Source organism: Lemur catta, chromosome 7 (assembly GCF_020740605.2).
Source record: "Lemur catta isolate mLemCat1 chromosome 7, mLemCat1.pri, whole genome shotgun sequence".
NCBI classification, from domain to species: Eukaryota; Metazoa; Chordata; class Mammalia; order Primates; family Lemuridae; genus Lemur; species Lemur catta.
In genome coordinates this window covers 67,184,568-67,208,192 of record NC_059134.1, presented here as the reverse complement: position 1 = coordinate 67,208,192, position 23,625 = coordinate 67,184,568, and the positions used below count along the sequence as shown (strand labels likewise).

Below are 23,625 nucleotides of genomic sequence, written 5' to 3'. Positions count from 1 at the left end.
CTCTGGCTTATAGTTCATAGCTAGGGACCTTTTTTTTAAAAAAAAATAATTTAAATCTTAGAGAAAAGCTTAAAGAACAGGGAATTCTCAAATACTCTTTACTCAAACTCATCAACTTTTTAACATTTTGCTACTTTTGCTTTATCCACCCCCAACATTATTATTTTTTGAACCATATGAACCAACAGTATTTTTTTCCAAACGATTTGAGAGTAGGTTTATACAAAACATCACACTTTACCTCTTAATACTTTAATATGCCTTTTTAAAAATAGGGACATTCTTACACAAACAGTACAGTTATCAAACTGAGGAAAATCTAGTACTGATAAAGTACTTTGTCAGTCCATATTCCAATTCTGTCAACTACCCTGATTACATCCTTTATAGCTTTTGTCCCCATTTAGGACAAATCTGGGGTCACAGATTTCATATGGCTATCTGTCTCTTTAGAGTCCTCTAATCTGGAATAGTTCCAGAGATTTTTCTTTCATGACACTGATATTTTTTGAAAAACAGAAGCCAGTTATTTTATAAAATGTTCCACAATTTGGGTTTGTCTGTTGTTCTTCATTATTAGATCCATTTTATACATTCCATGCTAGACTACCACATAAGCAATGACGTGCTCTTGTACAGGTATTATAATTGTAGGCTATCATGTAACTTGCTCGTTGGTGACATAATTTTAATCATCTGGTAAAGGTGTTACCCACTTTTTTCAATATATAGTTATTGTTTTTCCCCTTACAGCTAATAAGCAATCTAGAAGGACATACTTGGAGATCATGCAAAAATCCAGAGGCTTACCAAAGTGTTCACCCTTGATTTTAGCATGCACTAATGGATTCTTGCCTAAACCAAATTTTAATAGGATGTTTGCTTTAAAAATATTTTTCTTCTAGTAAGTTAAACCTACTCATATTTAATATGACTGATATACTTGGTTTTGTCTCACTCTTAAATAATTACTGTATTTATTAGGTAATATTTACCATGCACCTTTATGTGATTTCTTTGCTATTTTTTACATTTTCTTTTGGTAGTTAGCAAGGTTAGTAATTTTGCTCTAGTGGTTACTTTTGCACTTATACTTTTGTTAGTGCCCTTAATCTCCTTTATTTCCCCTCCCCTTTTATTCTTAAACTTTTTTGAGTATCTGGTCTGCCACTTTTAAATGGTATCCTTTGTCTCCCACCCACACAACAGACTGATCTTATTCTACTTGCCTTTCTCTCCCCTTCTCCTTTTTAAAAGTGGTACTCTTTATACTCTGTTCAACATACAACATTTCATACTGTTATCTATCCATGTCTCCATCCTTGTTATACTTAGTCCTTAATTCTACAGTTTAACATATTAAATGCTCAGTTTTTCTGCTAAAGGTTCCCCAGTGATCTCTTGAGCTCATCCTCTAATAAGCTCAAGGGCTCATGGATACAATATCTAACGAGTTTTTGAATGTTCAAAACTATTTTTGTATATCCCTCATAACTCAAGAAAAACTTGGTTGCATATCAAATCCTTGGCTGGTACTTTCTTTCCTTGAGTCTCTAAAAATTCTTTCCTTGAGTCTCTGTTGCCATGATTTGCACACTGCTCTTCCAAAGTGTGATGCCAGCCCAATTCATCTTTACTAGTTTACTCTGTCTCAGAGTTCATCATTCCAGGTCATGGTGGGTCCTTTAAAAGGTAGATTTAAAATTTCCCTTATTCCCAGAAAGTTTTTCTGAATTATAGTTTAACTATGAGTTTTATTCCACTGTTCTCTTTTGCTTCTTTACAGACTCCAATTACGTTGGACTTCCTTTGTTGGTCTTTCCTTTCAATCATTTCTTCTGAGATTCCTTTTACTTCTTTATTTCATTTGCATTTGATGTCCCTCATTAGATTTTCATTCTTTCTATTCTGTTGAACATTTTGTAATTTATTCTTCATTTCTAAGATAGTTTTGTCTTTTCAGTATCTTTCCTGAGTTTAATGAACTCTTGTTGCATTTCTTCTTGGTTCCCCCTCCCCATTTCTCTCCTTAAATTTCTGGATAGCAGGTCTTATTTTCCTCATTTGAGCATGTTTTAATTCAGTCTAGAGTACTATTACAGCATTCTACTCTGTGGTTATTTTCCTGAGGTTTTTTTGGGGCAGGGGAATGTTCATTAGCTGAAATCCTTTAATATAGATTTTCCATTTTCTTCTAACAACAGTGTTCTGTATATCTGATTTTTCTTTCCTCTAGTCATTTTGTGAACTGCATTCTTTAGTCTGAAAGCACCTTCTCTGCTCACTTAGTGAAGTGCAGTTTCTTTGGGTAATGAGGAGAGAGGTTGGTGTCTTCTTTCATTTTTGCAGGATCCTTAATTTTTCTTTCTTCTCATTTTCTCCACTGGTACAACCCTGTGGGGCATCACCCCTTCTTTGTTTAATCTCCTTCTTTCCCAGAAGCAGATTTCCCCCACGGCTGCCACTTCTAATCCTGCTCACTCTAAAATCCTTTTCCTATAGCTGGTGCTATAAACTACCAAGTCCCAATCTATGTTCACTCTTTTGGCATTTACTGTCATACTTTCTCTTTTTCAGGGTGATTCTGTTCCTATTTTAAGTCCCTCATTCCCCTCTCTTCTTTTTCAGAGTCTCTTAAACTTCCTGCTCCATACTCTTCACATATACAATCTTGCAGCAGCAGTGGAAGCTCTGTTGCAATTAGCTGTTTATTTTGCTACTTACAAGTAATTTGAAGTTCATGGTATTCTCTGTCTCCTAGTAATGCAGAAGGTATGGGCTAGTTGGATTTTTCATTCACATTCCTTTTAGTCCATGGTTTTTTAAGAGGATGTGTGAAGATATTCAGATTCAGGCAGCTGCCATATCCTTCAGACCCAGAAACCAGTTGAAGCTATATTAATATATTCTATAGTCTCCTTATTCTAGCTTTCCAATGGGTTGTCACCAATATAACTATAAATAAGATTAATCAGTTATAAAAATTAGCTTCAATTCATTCATCCATTCAACAAATTATGTAAATAATGGGCTTACGTGGTTATATGCGATTAGCTGCACTTAATGTGATAAATGCAATAACTAAAAATTATGGCAAACTATATTTTAGATATCAAAAAATAGCTTATAGATCTCACAAAAATGGAACAAAATATTGTAAACATTGTACTGTTAACACACACACACACACAAATAGCCAGTGATATTGAGCATCTTTTCTGTATTTATTTTACATATCCTCTTTGATGAATTGTTATTTACATTTTTTGCCAATTGTCTAATTGAATTTTTTTCTGATGTGTTTTGAGAGTTCTTTATATATTCTAGATATGAGTCCTTTGTCAGACTGTAAATACATCAGGTATGCAAATATCTTCTTCCAGTCTGTAGTTTCTCTTTTCATCTTCATCACATGGGCTTTCAGGTAGCAAATGCTTTTAATCTTGATGAGGTCAAACTTGTCAGTTTTTCCTTCTGTAGACTGTACTTTTGGTATTAAATCTAAGAACTCTGCTTAGCTCTAGATCCGGAAGATTTTCTCCTTTTTAAAAAAAAGTTGTATAGTTTTACGTCTTACATTTAAGTCTACAATCCATTTTTATAATTTTTGTGATATAGCTGTCCAAATGCTCCAGCATCGTATGTTGAAAACATCATCCTTCCTCCAGTGAATTTCTTTTGTACCTTTGTGAAAAATCAATTAGGCATATTTTGCATGTATCTATTGACATCTTTACTATGTTGAATCTTCCAATCAAAGAGTACAGAATGTCTCTCCATTTAAATATTTTTTTAAGAATATTTTATTGATGCATAATATTTATACATATTTGTGGGGTATGATACTGTGATACGTGCAAAGAATGATGTAGTGTGTAATGATCAAGTTACGGTTATTCAGGATATTCATCACCTCAAACATTTATCATTTGTGTTGGAAACATTTCAAATCTAACTATTAATATTTTAAAATACACAATATATTAACTATAGTCAGTCAACTGTGCTGTCAAACACTGGAACTTATTTCTTCTATCTAACAGTATGTTTGTACCCATTAACCTACCTCTCTTCAGCCCCCCTTCCCCACAAACACACCCTTCCCAACCTCTGGTCATTATCATTCTACTCTCTGTTTCCATGAGATTAGCTTTTTTAGCTCCAACATCTGAGTGAGAACATGTGATATTTGTCTTTCTAAGCCTAGCTTATTTTGCTTAACATAATCCTTTCAAAGTTCTGTAGTTTTCAGCACATAGGTACAGTACATGTTTTGTTGGATTTCCATATAAGTTTTTTTTTTTTGCAAAATTATAAATTGTATTTTTAATTTCACTTTCCACATGTTCATTGCTAGTATCTTGAAACACAATTGATATTTTACCTTTATCCTGCTACCTTGCTAAACTCACTTATTAGTTCAAGGGGTTTTTGCAGATACGTTGGGATTTTCTACATAGACAATCATGTCACCTAAAAATATAGACAATTTTATTTTTTCCTTTAATTGGTATGCATTTTGTTTCTTCTCCTTCTTGTCGTATTGTGTTGGCTAGGACTTCCAGTACTATATTGAATAAGCGTGGGGAGAGCAGACATCATTGCCCAGACAACCTTGATATTCTTAGGGGGAAAGCATCAGTCCTTCACCATGAATTACTCTATAGCTATAGGTATTCTGAATGTTTTTTATTAAGTAGAGGAAATTTCCCTCTATTCCTAGATTTCTGAGTTATTATCATGGTAGACTGTTGAATTTTGTCAAGTGCTTTTTCTAAATCAATTGATATGATCATATGAATGTTCTTCTTTTGCTTGTTAATACGGAAGATTACACTCATTGATTTTTGAATGAGTAATTTTTTCAAGGCCAACCTTGAATCCCTGAAATCAACCCTACTGGGTCATGGTATATTATTCTTTTTATATATTGCTTAATTCCATTCGCTAATATTTCGGTAAGATTTTTCCCATCTATTTGCATGAGGGATATTGATTTTTTTTTTTTTACTGTCCTGTCTGATTTAGTATCAGGTTAAAAATAGCATCATAAAACAAAAGTTCCCTCCTCTTCCTTTTTTTTGGAAAAAAATTGTGTAGAACTGTGTTCATTGTTCTTCAAATGTTCAGTACACATAGCCAATGAAACAATCCAGACTTGGAGATTTCCTTTACAAGAGGTTTTTAATTATAAATTTAATTACCTTAACAGTTACAGAGCTATTCAAATTAGCTAATTCCTATTGGGTGAGTTGTAGTTTGTGCTTTTCAAGGAATTGGTTCATTTTACCTAAGCTATCAAATTTATGTGTGCGGAGTTGTTCGTTATATTCCCTTATCATCCCTTTGATGTCTGCAAGATCTATAGTGACATCCTTTTTGTTCCTGATACTAGAAATTTTCCTTTTTTTCTCTGTCAGTCTTGCTGTAGGTTTTTCAATTTTATTGATCTTTCAAAAACATCAGCTCTTTGTTTTATTGATTTTCTCTACATTCTTCTGTTTTCTATTTCACTGATTTCTGTTTTTTCGTTATAATGTTCTTCTTTCTGCTTGCTTTGGGTTTCTTTTGTTCTTCTTTTCCCAGGTTAGGTAGAAGCTTAGATATTTGATTTGGCACTTTTCCTCCATTTAAATGTGTTTAATGCTGTAAGTTTCACTCTCAGCAGTGCTTTAGCTATGCCTCAAAAAATTTGATGTTAAATTTCATTAAGTTCAAAGTATTTTTAAATTTCCTTTGAGACTTTCTCTTTGTCTCATGGATTACTTAGAAGTGTGTTATTATCCAAGTGGTTAGTGATTTTTCTGTTATTAATTTCTAATCTGATTTCATTATGATTAGAACTCATAGACTCTATGATTTCCTTTTAAATTGTAGACGTTTGTTTTATAGCCCAGAGTATATAGTCTATCCTGATATATATTTCACGGGCACTTGAAAAGAATGTGTACTCTGATGTTGCTGCGTAGAACATTTTAGAAATGTTAATTAGATCCTGTTGATTGGTGGTGGTGTTGAATTCTTCTATATCCTTGCTATTTCTGTCTAGATGTTATTTCTACCTATCAATTGGGAAGAGAGGGGTATTGAAGTCTCCAACTTTAACTGTAGATTTATCTATTTCTCCTTTTAGTTCTGAAAGTTTTGCTTCATGTATTTTGCAGCTCTGTTATTCGGTGCATACACATTTAAGATTGCTGTCTTCTTGGTAGACTAACCCTTTTATCATTATATAATGTCCCTCTGTGTCTGGTAATTTTCTTTGCTCTGAAGTCTTCTTTTATCTGATGTTAACATAGCCATTCCTGATTTCTTTTGATTAATGTTTGCACAATATATTACCTTTCATCATTTTACTTCCAACCTGCCTAAACCAATATACAGTCATGCACCACATAATGACGTTTTGGTCAATGGTGAACAGCATGTATGACAGTGATTCTATGAGATTATGATGGAGCTGAAAAATTCCCACCATCTAGTGATGTCACAGCCATCCTAACGTAGTAGCAAAATGCATCATGCATGCGCTTATGGTAACCTATTGTACTACCACTTATAACAGTATAAGACATACAATTATGTATAGTACATAATACTTGATAATGATAAAAAAATGACTGTTACTGGTATATATATGTCTATGCAATACTTTTTATTGTTATTTTAGAGTGTGTGTGTGTGTGTATGTGTGTGTATTATGTTAATTATAAAACAGTCTCGAGCAGGTCCTTCAGGAGCTATTCCAGAAGGCACTGTTATCATAGGTGGTGATGATGGCCCCATGTGTGTTATTGTCCCTAAAGACTTTTCAGTGGGACAAAATGTGGAGGTAGAAGACAGTGATATGGATGATCCTGACCCTGTGTATGCCTAGCCTAATGTGTCTGTGTCTTAGTTTTTAAAAAAAAGTTTAAAAAATTTAAAAAAAATAGAAAAAAGCTTATAGAATAAGGATACAAAGAAAGAATATTTTTGTACAGATATACACAATGCATTTGTGTTTTAAGCTAAATATTACCAAAGAAAGAAAATTATTTTTTAATAAATTTAGCATATACTAAGTGTACAGTGTTTATAAAGTCTACAGTAGCAGATAGTAATGTCCTAGGCCCTTGTATTCACTCACCACTCACCTCCTCACCCAGAGCAACTTCCAGTCTTGCAGGCTCTATTTATTGTAAGTACCCTATACATGTGTACCATTTTTTTATCTTTCATCCCTTATTTTCACTGTATCTTTTCTATACACAGATACTTACTATTGTGTTACAACTGCTTAGAGTATTCAGTACAGTAACATGCTGCACAGGTTTGTAGCCTAGGAGTAATAGGCTATACCATATAGCCTATGTGCGTAGTAGGCTATACCATCTAAGTTTGTGTAAAGTACATTCCAGAATGTTCACACAATGATGAAATCATCTAATGACACATTTCTCAGAATGTATTCCCATCATTAAGCCACAAATGACTGTATTCGAAGGGAGTTTCTTGCAGATAGCATACTATTGGGTCTTTTTTTTAAAACCTATTATGCTAATCTCTGACTTTTACTTGGTATATTTGGACCATTTACATTTAACTAGGTCTTCCATATTATTTTTCAGTTTTTTTGTTTGTTTTCTCATTTTCATCTTTCCATTTATTTTCTCCTGCCTTCCTGTGGGTTACTTAAATATTTTTTTGAATTCTACTTTGATTTATCTATAGTGTTTTTGAGTGTATCTCTTTTGCAGTGGTTGCTCTAGGCATTATATTTTTTATATACAAATATATATATTAACATATATATACACATATGTATACAAAACTTATCAGTCTAGTGATGCCATTATTTTACTAGTTTGACTGTAGAAAAACTACCTTTTTTGTCTTTATACCTCCTCCCATTTATAATAAATATAATGTCTTTATATCCCCTCTAAATATATTTAGAATCACATTAGACAGTGCAGTAATAATTTTGGTTCAACTATCAAACATAATTTAGAAAACTCAGGAAAAGAAGGAAAATCTATTGTATTTACCCATATTTTTGCTTAAATTGTTCTTCCTTCCTTCCTGATGTTCAAAAACCATTCCTCTTATAATTTCCTTTCTGTTTAAGAACTTTCTTTAGGCATTTTTTTAGGACAGGTCTGTTGGTGACAAATTCTCTTAATGTCACCTCATCTGAAAATTTTATTTCTTCTCCATTCCTAAAGAATATTTTCACTAGGTCTGAGACTCTGGTTGACGGTTCTTTTCTTTCAATACTTAAAAAACTGTGCTACTTTCTTCTAGCCTCCATTGTTTTTGATGAGAAATCTGCTTATAAGAAATCAGAGTGTTTTTCCCCTATCACAAAAGTGTCTTTTCTCTCTTGCTGCTTTCAAGATATCTTGTCTTTAGTTTTCAGAAATTTGGTTGTAAGTGGACTTGATGTAGTTCTTTTGGCTTACTCTGTTTGGGATTCACTCAGCTTCTTGGATCTACAGGTTTATGCCTTTTGCCAAATTCAGTGAAGTTTTCAGTCATTTTTTGTATCTGCTTTCTTTTTCTTCTCCTTCCAGGACTCCAATGACACAAGGGTTATTATAGTCCCACAGGCCCCTAAGGATCTTTTTTTTTTTTCCAGTCTATCCTCTCTTTGCTGTTTAGATTGGGTAATATTTATTTTTCTGTCTTCAAGTCCACCAGTTCTTTTTACTATCTCCTTCATTCTGCTGTTGGGTCTACAGACTGAGTTGTTCATTTTGAGTATTGCATTTTTCAGTTCTAAATTTGCAATTATTTTATCTGCTATTTCTTCCCTGAAATTTTCTACGTTCTCATTTGTTTTCAGTGTGTTTGGGATTGCTCACTGAAGTACTTCTGTGATGGCTGCCTTAAAATATTTGTCAGATAATTCTAATACCTGCCATTTCATTTGTGTCTATTGATTTTCTTCTTTAATTCAAACAGAAATTTGTGATTTTTGATTGAAATCTGGACATTGGGGTGTTATGAGATTCTGGACTCTATTTAAATCTTGTTTAGATGGCTTCCTTTGACACTGCTCTAGCTGGGCAAGGGACTCTTGCCTTATTAGTGCCAAGTGGAATGAGAAGTCTAGGTTTCCCACTTGGCCTCTTTTGACACCTGAGGAGGGAAGTGGCTCCTCATTACTGCTGGGCAGGGGAAGGAATACTCTGCTGATATCACCTTGTCTATAAGAGCCAGTAGTATCTCATTACTTCTCCCCTTTTGGCCAACACTGATACCATAAGTAGGAGGGGGCTGGCCTCATTACCCATGGGAAGCTGTGAACCTGTGACTCTCCACTAGTCTCCTCTGACAGCATGCCAGCAAGGAGAGGAAGGAGCACCTCATTACTGTCAGGTGAGTGTAGAAGGCCAGGGTGCCCATGTGGTTTCTAATAACAGTGAACCAGGAGAATGGGCAATGGTGGTAGGGAGGTTTGTTACTGCCCGGCAGGATGAAAGTCCTGGCTCCTTACTTAGCCTTCTGTGAAACCACCCTGGCGGGAGGTGGGGAAGGCAGGGGTTGGGGGGTGTTGAGGAGCCTTGTTACAATGTTATGAGGGTGGAAGTCTAGGCTCCCCCACTTAACCTTGGCTGGTATGAGTTGAGGTGGGGCCTCAGTTTTTCTGTGGTGTTTGGCTAGAGCAGACCACTTACTGTCTAAAAGTTCTCTGACTTGCTTATCTGTCCCTTTCCTGGTCCTTAAGCTAAAGAGAGAAGGCTTTTTTAAAAAGTTTGTGCCAATTACTGTTTCCAGGTTGCCAGCTTCTTCAGCTTCAAGTTTGGGATATATGAGGCAAAAAGAAAACCCATGGAACTCACCACCGTGTCATTCCTTGGGTGCTGAGGTCCCTAGTCTGTATGCCTTCTCTCCACCTTTCAGAGTCTTCTTGTGTTTATTTTATATATAATTTCAAGGTTTTCAGTTGTTTTAGCGGGAAGAATAGGGCAATGTACATCTACTCCATCTTCCTGAAAGCAGAAGTCCCCACTTTTTAAACTGGTTCCCACTATGTCCAACCACACAAATTCCTGGAAAAATGAGGGTACAGTCTGTGGAAGAGATTTTTCTTTATGCGATGCTTACATATTTGGACAAATCTGCACCAGTCCTTCATCCAAATGAGTTATGTGGCTGAGCTAGCCACATAAAAATGTTCAAATCACCTGTTAAATCAGGGTAGGACTTATAATATAAACTTGTGTAAACTAAATATGTTGAAATGCTTTTAATTTCATACTTACTAATTTAACAACTTCCCATTCAAAACTTTAAAACAATCATTAAACTATGTTTGCTTAGGGAACAAAAAAAGTCTTTTACATAATCTTACCCCTCCAAAGGCACTATATGGAATGATGCAGCTAAACCCAATTCCAGACTTTCAAACACATTTTGTCATAATAAATAGGTATTTAAATATACTTATTCAATAACAGAAGTATCCTAAAAGAAAATGGCCTAGAACAGTGTCTGCCATAAAGTAGAACTAAATAAATATGTCATATGTTTGACAAAAGATACCCATAAAAAGCGTCTAAAATTTTACTGTTAAAAAAACACCTCCCTACTGTCAAACATGAGGCTACATCATTTTTCTTTAATTTATGAAATATGCTTTCATAATTAACCAACAAAAAATTGTATCTCTAATTTCTATGTATTACTAGAATGTACTTAGAACTATCTTCTTATAATAATAAACTCTCAAATGTGCTTGGCAATAAGCAGACTCAAGTTGACTTTGATCTAATCAGTGAACACTGAAGGCTCTAATTACCTAGCAAATCACTAAAAACAAAAGCTTTTCAAAGGACCAATACAAATAATTCTTTTGCTGATATTTTTTCAGAATAATAAAATATGTAAAACAATAGGAAATTATAACACATATTTTAGTATTCTCATTAACCTTCAACATCCCAAGGACATAAATATTAGCTTAACAAAATAGAGATACTCCTTAAATCATCTTACTCTAACATAGACTTTCCCACAATGTGTTCCTCAGAATCCTAATGTCTGTTAAGATATTAACAGATGTCCCACAGAGAAGGAAAATGCCAGGTTAAACACATTTAAACAAATCTCTCTGCTATATGAATCACTGGAATATTTAAAATACAATACACACTTTGTGTGATCTTCCCAAAGAGGGTTTACCCCAAAGAGGGTACGGTTTCCCAAATTTTTTTAATCAAGGAAGCCTAGCCCAGAATATCTATTATATCCTGTAACAGACTAGTGTTGAATAGAACTCAATCTGAGAGATACAGAATGGCAAAAGAGCCCTTAAATTTCCTACTTGGCGAGGCAAAATAAAGATCAGATAGCTAATAAACATCAGTTATGATAATTAAAAAACAATTCAATAACGAAAACATTGTGATGAATGGCTTTTTTTTAATTGCAGGAAATTCTTAGTACTCTTTATAAAAATAATCTCTTACCAATCATGTTGAAAAACAACTACAAAAATTGATTATGGCTGCTATAATGATAAATTAGGTGAGTGCTAATTTGATTCGTACTTTAATCTTAAATATTATTTGCAAATTAATTTGTTTGAGAATGAAGATAAAACAACTCCAGAAACTGGGTGTTTCAGATGAAGGTTAAAAAAAAATTAAAACAAAACAACACTTTAATTTTTAACAGAACCTCACATTTAACTGTCTGAAATCAAACCCATAATATTGTGGCACATTGAATAAAATATACAATAAACATAACATATAGCCATCAATGTGTATGTTTGTGTGTGTGGGTGTATGTTAATGTATATGTATGTGTCTACATCTATGTCAAGCCAAAAATAACACTTATCCACTGATAAAGGTAGGAAAATAATTTTAAAAGAGTCCAATTAAAATTCAGCCCAAATTTTATATAGTCTGAGTGAACAATTTTAAAATGTTTCTTTTAACTAGATTTTTGCAATCCATATTTATATGAAATTCCTTTAAAACATATAGAATTAACAAAATACACAATGGCAAGCAGTGATATAAAACTAATTTTAGATGCTATATGATGATACTTGTGGACTAAGAAGAATAAGTTAAAGGTATGAATTCAGAAAATAATGAGAAATCACTTACCTCTAACTAAAGTTCTCTGAAGGTAGTATCCTCCTTAGAACCCCTATCTTGGGTAGTTTCACCTGCTGTAATTTCCCTCAAGAGACTCCAGCAAAGTCTAGAAAGTTTTAAGTTCTCTTCTGCAAGCCCTATTAGCGCATGTGTGTTATAAACCTGCTCACATACTGCTTCATAGCTGTAACTTCCAATTCCCACTGAACCTCTACCACCACTACCACCAAGAGCACGCATGTATCAGCGGGGGATTCCATTCTCCTTTGGAGAATTCCATTTAGAAATGTGATATTGTTCACTTCTCCAAAAGTATCTTCCAAATCATTCCATTACTGTGTCTATTAATGTACTTAAGAGAGTACTGGCAAATCAGCAGGTAAATAAATAATGACATAAAGATTTAGCTAAGCAATTATATTTGCTGAATACTCAAATATAAGATTCCAAAATAACAGCACAAATAAAACTAACTTCCTCAATATTCAATTAATATGGTAAAAAAAACCTAAAATAAATGTATATGTGAAAAATCTTTCATGAAAAACATTTTAATAGGTAAGGTAGAAAAAACGGTCTGAGACTACCAAATATTCCCTAGTATATTTTGCCAGAGAAATGTTAATTTTAAAAATTAGTAAGGAAATCAGTTATAAAAAACAAAAATGTTAATTTTTCAATGATTTTACAGAGTGTCATTTCTACCTTGAACTGCCAAAATAAAGTTTAAAAATAAATAAATATGATAAAGCAAAAATGAAAAACAAAACTAGCCATCTAAATCAAGGCCAATTTAATCTAGAATGGCCAGGTACAACGGGTACTACTGAACATTTAACAAAATGTTTCAAATATGGTCAGGAAGCAGACTGTGAAAAACAGTGGAAGAAAGGAGACTTGATCTCATGCTATCCAGAAAAGGTCTTTTACTTAGATGCCTGCTTTGGCTTTCCACTGATTGAGTCCATTACTTCTTGCTGATTATTTCCTGACAGCCATATAAAAGTAGGAGAAAAAGCAAAAGGAATCAATCGTCCTACAGGGCAGAGGACCAAACCATACTTGTAAAACTATTTTAGAAAATAAAGTATGGAGTAGCTTTAAAAAAACATCTTTTGCTAAGAGCCACCATCAGCTTAATAACAGCATAAATAAGACCAAAACATATAACCTGACAAAATTCTCCCTTTTTTTAGATGTCTTATTTAGCTTTGAAAGTTTCCTCTGGCACACAATAGATTCAAATGAATGTTTTTGAACACTTTAATTTTAAATGTCAACTTAACTCCTTCCATGACTCGCCTTTTGTACAAGTAAACACATATATAGATAAAATATCGTAAGAAAATTATAAAAAAGCAATCAAGAAATAGATAACAAGAGGAGGAATGAAAAAATCTTAGATAATCCCCAATTAGATACTCAGTATATGAATAATTAAGGTGATTACAGTTTTGATTCTTCAAATTATCTGTGCTTATATGATGTATTTTTTAATTAAATATTCAGAACAGGGATGCTTCTTTAAAAAATACAGTCTTTGTCATAAAAACCAGAGGTGAGTTTTTCCAATTTTAACAGTGTTTGGAACAAAATAATTTCCCCAAAACAAAAAGTACTTTCCAGTGAAAAAAGTGGTCACAAAAATAGCATTTATAAAATACATTGCTTAGATGTTAAAAAAAGATAAAGATGAAATCATCTAATCACCTATCAAAAAGAATAAAACACTAAACCATGAGGCAGTACATTTGCATTCATTTTCCCTCTTATACATGCACTATTAGGACTCACTGAAGTATCAAAGATCTTCTAGATCTTGCTAGTTTAAATGCAGGAATGACTAACAACCCAAGAAGGTGTATCTAGGATGATACTTACCTTACAAGAGATTATATCACTGTGCTATTATATATTCTGTGTAAGAATACACAAGCAGTCAGGTGAAAGGTACACACCACACTAGCAAATGCTTGGCTGGACCCATAAGGTCGGATGACCAATGGAATATCAAGATACGTGTCGATTCTCCAACCCTCATAACCACATTCCAGACATCTCACGTAGTCCTTCAGCTTGCCTTGATACAGTTCATTTATAAGATCAGCCTAAAAATAAGAACATTCACATTTTTTAAAGAGTTTCTTAAGAATAAATTTTAGAATATTTGAAAACACAATTCATGCTTTTTAGAATGATTTACAAAAGGATATTGATTTTTACTGTTAAAATCTCAGAAAGCTTTAGTATAAGATTTGTCTACAATTTTATATTAAAAAAGATGACAAAAATCACCTAAAAATCCACAAAATTAGATTAACACTAATTTAAGAATCAATGTGCAAAAATCAACTATTTTAATACTTATGAAAAAACCCAACTATTAAATAGGTTTTGATGAAATCAGTTACCAATTTATTATATCATTACATCTCACATTATCTTATCATTAGGATGAAAATAAATCCTAATCTATCACTTTAGGCAAGTTAATAATTACACAGCTAAATACTGGCTGCATTTTTATAGCTTTACATATGCATATCACCACTCTCATAATAAGATATTGATTTATAAAATCATATCCTCTAGCCCAAGATGCAAACACTTTCAGTAATATACCTAAAACAATTCCAAGGAGAACTATTACACCATAACTTTTTTTTTAAATGTATGGAAATTCAAAAAATATCTTAAAATCCATCTCCCTCTAAATGTCTTCACCTGAAAGAATGGATCTCTCACCTAGTCCCCAAACTTAGCCAACTGGGGCTCTTCTGGCTCAGAAGGCAGGTAAACTCCCTAAGTAACGACCCTCCAAGTGAATGTCTTGCCTCAAGATTCTTGTACCAAAACTTAGAAACTCAGTAGGAATGCCCCCGTTGATCTTAATGGAAGTGTTGACCCACAGAGAGGAATGTACAAGGAGGAAGGGTAACTTCAGACCTACAAAGAAGCAACAGCCCCTAATACCACCGACATAGTTACTAAATATTGTCCTGTAGAACTATGTAGAAAAACTAGATCACTAAGCGAACTGAAAATTTTGTTGATTATCTCTTAAGAATAATCATGAGGGAAAGCATGCTATGGTTTATTTCTTTCATGAATTTATACTTCTTCAAATGTCCAGGGCTTAATAAGCCTTCAAACTGGATCCACCATCACTGTCTACACTAATACTATTTATTTAATGAAGCCTCCTTCATTCATCTGCTCTAGTCACATGTGATTATGTCTTCTGTACCTAGGAGGCATTCCAAAGTGATTCCAACCAGTGTTTTTTAACATTTTAAAACATCTGATAGCAAACCACCATAAGAAAATGATTTACATTGCAACCCAATATGTATAACTGTAACAACAGTTTCATAAAACAATATTTAATCTTACTTACGTGATACTCTCTTATACTTTTCTCTTCTATTCCATTTTTTGAAAGTGCTTGTGTAGACCCACTAAACTGATTTCATAACCCATGAATGGATCGTAATCTATAGTTTGAAAAACTCTGGTCTAAGCTATCACAATAGTTCCAGTAAGAAATTAGATCCTCCACGCTACCTTATGTGTTCTTCCCCTTTTATCTCTGTGATCCTCTATCACTATACTCACTATAAACCCTCCCCTATACTGAGCTCCATCCAAGTCAACCCTACTCCTTCCTCATCCTGATGATATATCTAATGTCCTTCCCACTCCTAACCTGCTCCTCCTTCTATTAGACAAGGGTCAGATTACTGAGGATCCATATGACTATAATTCATTGGTACAATGAAAATAATACTTCATGACTATACTTTACAATGTGTAACAAATTATAAGATATATAATTCATTTAATAAATACCTGAAAATACTGCTTAAAAATCATCTCAAAAAGCCAAATATATATATATATATATATATATGAAATATGAATTATGTAATTTTTAGAGCTAAAAGAGATCTTCCAGATCATATAGCCCAACTCCCTTAAAGATGAGAAAACTGAGACCTGGGGGTGGTTAATGAGTTTATGACTCAGTTAATGGACAAATGAGAACCCAATACTTTTAATTCCCCATTCAGTATTTTAACCACTGGACTAATGCCCAAGTTTTAAAACATTTCAACAGAATAAAAGTCACTTTAAGGTCATGAATGATTTATTAGAAAATAGTTCCCTCAGTTTGAGAGATATGAATTACCTGTTCTGTTTGCTTCCATTTCTGTTCCAAAGCATCAAACATGACTCTGCACAGTTCTTGTACATCATGCTGCTGCCATGCTATTTTAAGATAAAATTTAATTAAAAATAGCAATAAATTTAGTGTAATGAAACATTAATTTGTATTTAAAAGCAAATAGGCAGAAATATGAAGTCTACTTTAATGCTAAATTTAAAAAGAACACAAAAATACACATTATAGTCATGAAAAGGCCATCTCAAAGAATCATGAGATCTCAGCATTCTATAAACAGTATATGCTTCACAGTGCTACAATATTTGTCATTTTTGTTATTTTTCATTGTAGAGTTAAGAAATATGTTAGAAAAATCTAAGACAACAAACTTGCAATGAAAGGTTTAAGAAAAAGATAATTAAGTTGTTAATGTTTGTGTTTGTAATATTATTGTCCCTCAGAATTCCTTTGAATATTAGAAACACTTATCATTACAAGAGAATTAGTACCCTCACTACTATCCCATCCAAAGCTCCTTGTAACATCTGTGGTTTCAATTGCTCTCTTTTTGCTGGTTTGTAACAAAACAAAAAGCCTTTGAAGTTGATATGGGATACTTGTCACTGGATCTTCTTCAGATTCTTCAAATTCCCACCTATTAAAATGAAATGTTCAAAAATTATTTATAAGATAATCTTATTCTTTAAAAGAATGATTAATATCAGAATCATAATAATACAAGATTTTAATTCTGGGAGCTATACAGAGTTTGAGTATTAACTGAAACTAATAACATCTAAGGAAACATTAGTCTTTGTCTAATTCATAAATTCAGAAGAACTTTAGACTTTAACAAGAAAAGGTATAAGGCAACAGTTCTCAAGAATGAAAAGCAAAGCTCATTTAAAAGTAACTGTGGAACCTAAATCTGATCAAGACTCCTGTCCTAATTATTAATTCATGAAAAAAATACAGGGAACAGAAAAATAATATTAAATGACACTATGGCATTCATCCATCAAAACTCAAAACTGTTGAAAACTATAGGACAAATAGTATCAGTTTTCAATGTATGTATTTTCAGAGAAAAGATGGAAGGGGATTAGAAACAGATTAAACAGACTAAGAATTTTAGCAATTAATTGCAATGTCCAGATCTTATTTGGATCCTGATTTGAATAAATTGTTAAATGAGGCAATGACGGCAATTTTAGCACTGACCTGAGATACAGTTTACAGATGTTATTATGGGGGTGGGCTTCCAAATAATCAGAATAGAGGATTATATGCAAAAAAGACTGATTATGAGTTGATAATATTCAAAGCTGAATGATACGTACAGAGAGACTCATACTATTTCTCTCTTTTTGAATGTCTGAAATTTTCTATAAGTTTTTAAAAGGGAATATAAGTAAGTTAGTAAAATAATCCAAGTATTTTTACCCTCACAAATTTATGAAAAACAATAGTCTAAATCTAGCTACAGGAACCATCTCAATAGCAAGCGAAATCCCAACTGAAGACATTAAGATCTTATGGAAAAAATAAGATTGGCAGATTAAAGTTGGTAAAGTACCCACAGAAGTTCTTAAAATAATTCTATATTTAATAAATTAAACACCAAAGACAAAATAACGACAATATTAATGATATTCTATATCTTAAGTTAGTGATAAGATCATTCTATTATTACTTTCCATCTCACTTTTTAGCTTCAAAAGGAGGCTTGAGCATTAGTTTTTCTCAATTGCAGTTTACAAACATAGTGAAATGCTTTCTTTTCTCCTTTTGGGTACAGCCCTCTATTAAAGTGTTCAATGCTTTCCCTATTTTAGGACTTAGAAGTCACAACTCACTGACTTCACCACAATGAAATATAGCAATGTAACAAAATTGTACTTGTACCTCCATGAGTATATACAAATAAAAAATAGATGGGAAAAAAAACAAATCAATTTATTACAAAAAAAGAGAGAGAAGTTACAGCTCTATGATCCTTCCCCTCTTTTTACATAGTAGAGCTCCCTTCTGCCTCACAGATGTCAACGGAATACATTTCACTTTTTTCTTCTCAAGGCTTCCCTGCAAACACCTCTACCTGATACCTGATATCTGCTCTAACATTCCCCTCTTCTAGACCGAATCCCCAGCTTTTTTTTTTTTCCTGGTTATCCTAACAGAAGGTACTTATAGTTGACATTATGGGATCTAAAATTTTCTCAGTAGCTGTGAAGGAACACTGAAGTTAAAATAGAGAATGCTCAAATTTCTTGCAAGGGAATTTCACTAGTGGGGAAGAATTACTGTAATATAAAACTGCACTCTCACCTGTCCTTTACTTGCTGTTACTCCAGTCACTTAAGTTAGAAACTCTAGTGCTGTATTTGATTCTTTCCTTTACTCCTAAATAAAACTGGTCACTATATCCTGTCAGTTTTCAATCTGAAATATCGTAACCACTGCCACCATCATCATTCTGACTCTAATCTATCCATGCCTGGTTTTAATCAGATTCCTCCAGGGTTCTCTATTCTTCAAATCAATCCCGTACACCGCACTATGTAAACTTTCCTAAAACAATGTATTTGACACATAATTACATGCCTCTGAATCAAAGTGATAGGTTCTACACTGGCTACTATACAACAAGTGAAGAAAATAAACAAAACTCTATCCTTTCACACTAACGCTACTCTAGTGATACTCTGTGCATCCTCAGTGGGGTCCTTAGTTCTACATTAAGAAACATCATCAGTGCTCTCAGGCTTTGTTTCCCCACCTGCTATATAAATTTTATTCTCTCAATCTCAAGGCATTTAGCCCTCCTCTTTGACCTCATGTCTAAATCCTCCTTCTCACTCACTGGGTTCCATTCACAAAGGGTTTCTTTTGTTCCTCAAAGGCCTTTGCACTTGCAGCTTCTTATGCCTTGAATGCTCTTCCTCCAGATCTTTACAGGGCTAGTTCCTGTGAAGTCTATTCACATGGTATGCCCTCAGAGAGGCCCTTCCTGACTACTTACCTGAAGTTCTGACCTGACCCTACCCTACCTCCTGACAGTTATTCATTCCACATTACTCTTTCTTTTCTACTTGGCATACACGACTGTGTGAAATGAGCTTATTTATATACATTTCCCTAATGAAGCTCTAAATGAGGGGCTTTGTCTTATTCACCACTGTAATTCCTATACCTAAAAGAACGCTTGGCACACAGCAAGTACTCAATATATGTATGCTGAATGACTATCCCTGGCTATGCTCTTAATTTTCTCGACAGTGCTATAAATCTACAGACCACTTTCACAGTATTAGAACTCATGGTTAAACAAGGTCCTGGAATACCTATTTCTACATAACTCTCGCCAAAGCTGGCATATCATCCTGGACTATTCAGTCTATTCTAGTTTGAGGGCAGGCTCTAGACTCCATCTATTAACCTCATCTTCTAGTACTCTGACAAAACTCTGGTTATGCTGACCCCTGGAGGCCCCTGTAACACATTGTACTTTTTGGTATCAACTACAGTACAGGCAGAAGAGGGTATTGGATTCTGGCATCTACTGGGTGTCACTTCTAGCAGTGTCTTTGGGCAAAGTACTTAACCTCTCTGCCATCAGTTACCTCCTTTGTAAAATTGGGATAATAATAGTACATAATTCATAATTACTGTGAGAATAAAGTGAGTCTACATATAAATGCTCAGAACAATGCCTGATACAAACAAATAATAACTAATACTTAGGTAACACTTACTATTACTCACTTTTGCTTTTGAAAGTCCTCTTGTCTGCAATGTTCTCTCTTTTTCTCAACCTGGCCAAATGACATCTAGCTTCATGACCTACTTTCTTCACTAAGCCACTTCTCCAAGTTTCAATAATCTCCCTTCTCTCTAAACTCTCAGGGCATTCAGCTGTCCTTAAGTGTTATTTAAACTATTTCATACATAAACATATTCCTATTGTGGAAAGATCTGTAAAAGACCTTATTTCTAACCCCCTCTCTATCCACTAAGTACCTGGCATCTAAACACTACTGGGCAATAAATACTTACTGAATAAAAAACATGTCAATTCTTACAAGTAAATTCAGATGTCTGCCTTTAGGGTTTATTTAAATATGGACTCCCTCCATAGAGCATTCTAAAGTATCTGATGTATATAGAGTCTTTTAGAAACACACACACACACACACACACACACATAAGCTGTACATATATTTTAATTAGAAACAAAGTTTACAAGTTTAAAAAAATAACTTTGGATTCTTACACTGGAGGGAAACAACAGTATGGATTATGTATTCAAATTCTCTCAAAAGCAAGTAACATTTATTTCTTCATAAAGGTGCTATAAGTGAGGAAAGTTTAAATTTACCCCATATTTAAATCTTATCAATTGTATCCTTTTGCTGTCTATGCACTTCTGATTCTCTCTCCCCACACATTTTTCACATACCCGTCTCTCATAAGATCCTTGTTCTTATATAAGAAGTTGCATCTTATGAAGTGAGAAATGCCCCAAACTTTACAAGTGCAAGAAGCAAATTAAATTTTATTAGTTAAAACCTATATTTTTATTCTTAAATCAATTTTATTTAGGGAATGTTTTTGAATACTCACTTATATAATGCATTCCTAAATTCAGGAGTCATAAAAAGTGTTTGCAAAAGGCTATTCAAATAGCAAGTCATTGCCTGGTTTACTAATCCCACGTATCCTTTAAAGAGAAAATATGAATATAAGTTAATCAGCATTTAGATTAAAAAATAACAAAAAAGAATGCAATGAGAATTTAGCACATAGTAAAGATTTAGAGGTTAACATTACTCAGTTGGAAATTATTTCAATTTTCTTCAATAGCACCTAAGAAAGATCCCTTTTCTAATATGCACACTTTACATGCAAACCTTGTTTCACAGAATATGTCAGTATATCTTGTTATAGATATGTCCAGAGATTTCATATAACATCTAATAAAATTTTAAGAGTAATATATTTAATATAGTATGTCTTACTGGTATAATCTTTTACCCCCAAATCTAACAGTTGAGGACTAAAATGGAAAAATATAAACGTATTCATTTTAGATATCACACACACCCAACTGTGTGTACACTCAGACTGTACTGACCCAGTTATCCCTGTCATCAAACCCTATAAACCAGTTTCTACCAAAAATAAATAACATAAAAAATAAATTCACCGTATACAAACTCATAAAAGCTGAGACTCTAATGCAGAGTGACTTCCTCTATTTTAATAAGCCCATCATGTATGCAATTCTATAGATCAGCATGTTATGCAAGAGTGATTTGGATCCATACCATATGGACTTGTATGATTTCAAGAAGAGACCAAGTATAATACTTTAGCTATCTGCTTTTCACTTTGTTCAAGCTTTGATTTCTTATTTTTTGATCTTTATTTTAAGAATACTATGTGCATGTGTTTATATATTTTATTCTACATTGTAATATAATTCTAAACTGCTTCAACTCCTGACTACTACCTGCCTGAGCTGTTCTCATAGTATCCTGTCCTTAATCCATAGCAGAGTCTTTACCTCACTGTTCTGTAATTACCTATTTACTTATATGTCTTCCCCATTAGACTTCAATAGCAGTATGATATTTCTCTCCCCTGCTACCTAGGACAGCAGCAGGTGCACGACAGAGCAGTGTATATGACTTACAAGTAACACAAATTTGTATATCTACCCTTATTATTAATGAAAAGCATTATTTCATTAGTTCATATAAACAGCCTTTTCCCCACTAACAACAGCACTTTGGCCAGGAGACCAGGTTGTTTTGCACCTTCTTCTCAGCTGAGGTTGCTTGGGATTTCCCTTCTTTTCCATCTCCTCCTTCCAATTCCTCAACAGTCAGAGACAACTAATCTACTTGGAGCCTTAAAAGGTAAGTAAATATTACTACTATTGTCCTCTGATTGTACCTACAAACCAATCATGCATCACCTATTTGTGACCTTGTTTCCCTTCCCTGGTCTTAAAAAGCTGGGGGGGGGGGTTGTTTGAGGGAACGAGGGACTAATAATAATTTATTTTTGCCATTGCTCTTTATTTTGCTATTAGGAATAAAAATCATATAGACCCCTATGATCTTTTGTACTTGATTTAGCACCACATTTAAACAGAATGAACAAGGTCTCACATAAGTGTACTATTAATTTCCAAAAGTATGATGATTTTAGTTATACTAATAAAAATGCTAATGAGTTAAAGAAATGTTTGTCATTATGCATTGTCTAAATCAACAAACTTCAAAAAACTGCTATCAAGCAGATTCTGTATCTGAAATAGTTATGAATCAATATTTTTAGTATAAGCCAGTAAGAGAGGAGAATGTGAGAATATATGCCATCCTAGAGGGCACGTGCAGAAAGAAATCCTAAACAGAACCAACAGGTAAGGAAGGAGAAATCAAACAGGCCAAATGAAGTAGAATCAAACAGGCCAACTCTTGGGGTAGATAAAATAAAAGGAATGTTAAAGAAACTGGCCAAAGACAGGTATCATGGACCTAAAGTTTCTAATCACTGTGAGTCCACATCAGCCTTCAATCCACTCCTGATCCATCAAAATTCATCCCCCAGCCACCATCTCCTATCAACAGAGGCTGGCTACCAGAGGGAGGTGGTAGGAAAGAAAAACAAGAAAGAATATGTTAAGTCCCCAAACCCAGTGTTATTGAGAAATGTCTTTTTACAGCCCAAAGTTAAAATGATGAGAGCATTTTCCAATGAAAACATTTTGTACTTGGTGCCAAAATTTACAATAATTTAAGGAAAATGCAAATTCAGTAGTGACTAACAAAACAATTTTTGAACCACAACCCCTTTGGATGCTTACAGACTATTTTATTTCAGAAAGACAGTACCCCAGAACACTGAAGGTAGGGAAAGAAGTGGTATAATTGGGAATCAAGACTATGACTACATGGCAATGTATATCAAAGGCTTCTAAAAAATTTTTTTTAATAAACATCGACTTAGTAATTCAATTCCTGGGAACTTTTAACCTAAGGAAATAATCAGAGATGAAAATAAAAACTTACGTACAAGAATTTTCATCATAACATCAGTAATAACCAGAGACAGTTTAAATGCCGAAACCTATACAATGAAAACACTATTTTTCAGCCATTTAAAACCCTCTATTAAAATACTATTTAATAACATTAAAAATGCTCCTCATATAGTATTAAGTGCAAAATATAGATTAAAAATCTGCTTAGAGCATGATTCCCCATTTTCTTAAAAGTACATATATAGAGGAAAGATAAAATAAAAATAAGCAAAATCACTAGACATGGTTTCTCCCAGTAGTAATGTCAGTGA

At 33.5% G+C, this 23,625-nt stretch overlaps 1 protein-coding gene across 3 annotated transcripts in view; it reads right to left on the bottom strand.

Annotated features, from left to right (window-relative positions):
* USP47 (ubiquitin specific peptidase 47) overlaps nucleotides 1-23,625 on the bottom strand; it is a 113,505-nt gene that overhangs the window by 47,188 nt on the left and 42,692 nt on the right. For all 3 annotated transcript variants that reach the window (XM_045557528.1, XM_045557527.1, XM_045557526.1), the window contains 4 exons: nucleotides 20,887-20,983; nucleotides 16,773-16,918; nucleotides 16,288-16,367; nucleotides 14,057-14,206 (listed from right to left, as the gene is read on the bottom strand). In XM_045557528.1, the coding sequence (XP_045413484.1) occupies nucleotides 14,057-14,206; nucleotides 16,288-16,367; nucleotides 16,773-16,918; nucleotides 20,887-20,983 (473 nt within the window). The remainder of the gene's footprint in view (nucleotides 1-14,056; nucleotides 14,207-16,287; nucleotides 16,368-16,772; nucleotides 16,919-20,886; nucleotides 20,984-23,625) is intronic.